We start from the raw sequence: 3,288 nt of genomic DNA, 5'->3' as shown, positions 1-3,288 counted from the left end.
ACAACAAACAAGGAAGCCAGGAGGGGGGCGGGGCTTCTCCTGTTGCTAACATCTGCAAACTGAGGTTAGCAACAGGACAAGTTTAAACTCTAATGACTAATAGACTGCAGAAAATAATGTAAAATAGTGAAACAGTATATCAGAATATATTGATTATATATGTTTTGTGGCAATTCTAATAATGTATTACATCTACTTAGATAATAATGTTCATACTTATTGCATTTCAACAATGTTTTATACATTTTATAGTGACAAATAAAACCTAATAGTATTCTAATCCTTTGAGGAGTGGTCCATATTCCCTTTGCTACCTCGAGTAATCTACAGTTTGGTCTATTGCCTGATTACAACACTTGAGGTCGCTGTAGTTCCTTTTATAACAGGTGTTTTCTCATCCTCATGTGTTGTCCATGCTAAACTTGTAGTTATGTCAAGTGATGCTGTGCCATGTTATTAAAGCAACTATAAAATAAACACAAAATTACCAGTCACTATACAAGCACACTACATAGATACACTCCTATTAATCGTCATCCAAATAGTAAGACGAATGCCACTACTGCACGTGTCTTCTCAAAGAAAGTCAGAAAGACAGATGCAGTAGGTGTAACTGGTTAAGATAGTAAGAAAAACACATTAGCCTTTATGAGATATGCAGTTCTCAACTCTCAACCTATGTTCTCAACCAGTCATAAAATGCTTTTTATATCCTGTAGGGGCAGTATTACACTTTCTTTGTAGTTACCGGTACCGGAAATAGAGGAAGTAGTCGAAGAAGAAGAAGTAGCTATCCTCCGCTAGCTAGTTAGCTACTGCTGGGAAGTAGCGAAAACATTTTCAGGTATTGTGAATTTTATAACTTTAATACTACTATTGGGCTATAGATACAAGTCGGTAAAGCACATTAACATTAAAAGCATTCATTGATTGTGTGTGTATTCTATACAAATGTACTGAAATGAGGAGGTTGTGTTTGTTTTGATTCGTGTTGAGGAAAGGCAGGCTTCAATGTTGTGTTTTTCATCGAAGGCCCTAACTGTTGTGACTTATAATTTCCGGTGCAGTGTTGCTGAGAAACTGAAGAGCTTATTGCCAAAACCGCTAACACATTGTATAATTTGGTTGGATGTAATGTCTATTTGTCAACTAATAAGATAACCCTTCTGCATTCGTCTAGGATATTTACAAAATGAGTTATACAGAGAAGCCAGAGGACATTACAAGGGAAGAGTGGATGGAAAAACTCAACAATGTCCATATTCAGAGAGCCGATATGAACAGGCTAATTATGAACTATCTGGTGACAGGTGAAGTACCGATTTTGTATTACTCTAAGTTTGTTCTTGGTTGTCTTTTTAAAGGTCAATTGTGAAGATAAAAGCAATGCACGGGTGTACAATGTGCAGAGTTTTACCACGGTTTTTGTTCCACAGAGGGCTTCAAGGAGGCAGCTGAGAAGTTCAGGATGGAGTCTGGAATAGAGCCTAGTGTGGACTTGGATTCCCTAGATGAAAGAATTAAGATCAGAGAGATGATCCTGAAGGGACAAATCCAGGACGCCATTGCACTGATTAACAGCCTGCACCCAGAACTGCTGGATACTAACCGTTACCTCTACTTTCACCTACAGGTAAAACAAAACAAAATGCCCCTCATTTTTCAGACCTCTTGGTTTTGTACTGCCTGTTTTTGACTTCTCATCTCACACGGTTGCACCCTCTGGCTGTTTTTGTTTGCAGCAGCAGCATCTGATTGAGCTGATTCGTTTAAGGGAGACTGAAGCTGCCCTGGAATTTGCCCAGTCTCAGTTAGCAGAGCAGGGGGAGGAGAGCCGAGAATGTCTGACTGAGATGGAAAGGACACTGGCCCTGCTTGCTTTTGACAACCCTGAGGAGTCACCTTTTGGAGATCTGCTCAATATGATGCAGAGGCAAAAGGTACGGTTAAAGCATATTAGCATAATCTCTGTCTTGTCTTGCATCTGTATTCAATTGAATCAGTTTAAACTGCATGCCACATGTAATTTGATTATCTCACAAGCCAAAAATGTTGATCTGATCCCTGCAACACAAGGTCAAACATTGAATGTTAGTGCTGCATTATTTTGAAGACACATTTAGTATTTGTATCTCCTGTTTTCAAATCAGTTGCATATGAGTTTCTTTATTAGTGTGTGTCTGTGTAAAATGTAAAGTATAAATACAAACATGTATGTGTCTTTGTGTTACAGGTATGGAGTGAAGTGAATCAGTGTGTGCTCGACTACGAAAACAGAGAGTCAACTCCCAAGCTGGCCAAGCTCCTGAAGCTACTGCTGTGGGCTCAAAATGAACTTGACCAAAAGAAAGTGAAGTATCCCAAAATGACAGACCTCAGCAAGGGAACCATCGAGGACCCCAAATAAGGACCCACAGTGAAAACATACCACAGCATTACAAAATGGACATATTTCCTTTATCTATTTATACCCCAACAAACTGACTCATATAGAGTACAACCTTTTCTTTTTTGTAAGGGTTGCTTTTTGATACTTTAATAACTTAGAATGCACAAACTGGATTGATGGCATTTTAAAATGAATATTCACACTAAACTAACATGCATACAGTTATTTTACTTGGTATTATAATTTACTATTTGTTTATGTAAAATAGTATATTTGAGTTATACTAGTTTTTCTGTCTGTTGGCAGGGAAAGTTGTTGGCATAGAAGGGTGTGGATAAAGCCTAAATTAGGCTGTCACTCTTGTGGGTGACCAGTTTGATGTCCAGGGATGGCTCGGTGTGCACTGCCTCAAATAAATGCAAACTTTTTCTCACACATTTCAGCTTGTAGATTTTAGCTAGTCCTCTATGTGACGGCAATAGCCAAAGCAAGATACATGGAATCTTTTAAAGTATTGTGACTTTGAAAGTTGAATTTAGCTTAAGAATCGTACTTCATCATTGCTTGAGACACTATAAAAAGATGCAAATATAGACAATAACAAAGAAAAGAGAAACATTTGAGCAAATAAGTGGGATAAGGCAAGATTCCGGAAATGCTAAGAACTGTCCAGCATACTGTGACTGCAAGCTTAAAGGCATCCTCAGTTTCATACCGTTACAAAATATCACTGATGATATAAAAAATGTGAATGAATACATCTATGTCCGCAGACATGGAGACACTTTTACAGACCGATTATCTACATGTATGGAATAAGTAGCTATTTTGCAAAAATGTGATGTGCTTTTTTTTTTCTGGAATATTATTTTGCAATAAAAGTGACTTTTAAACTGCAC

At 37.8% G+C, this 3,288-nt stretch overlaps 1 protein-coding gene across 1 annotated transcript; it reads left to right on the top strand.

Moving 5' to 3' along the window:
* The first annotated feature begins 727 nt into the window (after positions 1-727).
* Positions 728-3,287, top strand: LOC117540785 (glucose-induced degradation protein 8-B homolog). The gene is made up of 5 exons (XM_034207631.1): positions 728-844; positions 1,181-1,310; positions 1,437-1,633; positions 1,743-1,940; positions 2,234-3,287. Exons 2-5 carry the CDS (start codon positions 1,193-1,195, stop codon positions 2,405-2,407), a joined length of 687 nt encoding a protein of 228 aa, XP_034063522.1. The 5' UTR covers positions 728-844; positions 1,181-1,192; the 3' UTR covers positions 2,408-3,287.
* The last annotated feature ends 1 nt before the right edge of the window (position 3,288 follows it).

This window comes from Gymnodraco acuticeps, unplaced genomic scaffold, assembly GCF_902827175.1.
Source record: "Gymnodraco acuticeps unplaced genomic scaffold, fGymAcu1.1, whole genome shotgun sequence".
Classification (NCBI taxonomy): Eukaryota; Metazoa; Chordata; class Actinopteri; order Perciformes; family Bathydraconidae; genus Gymnodraco; species Gymnodraco acuticeps.
Note: the sequence above shows the minus strand (reverse complement) of the source record. Positions and strands in the feature narration are given on the sequence as shown.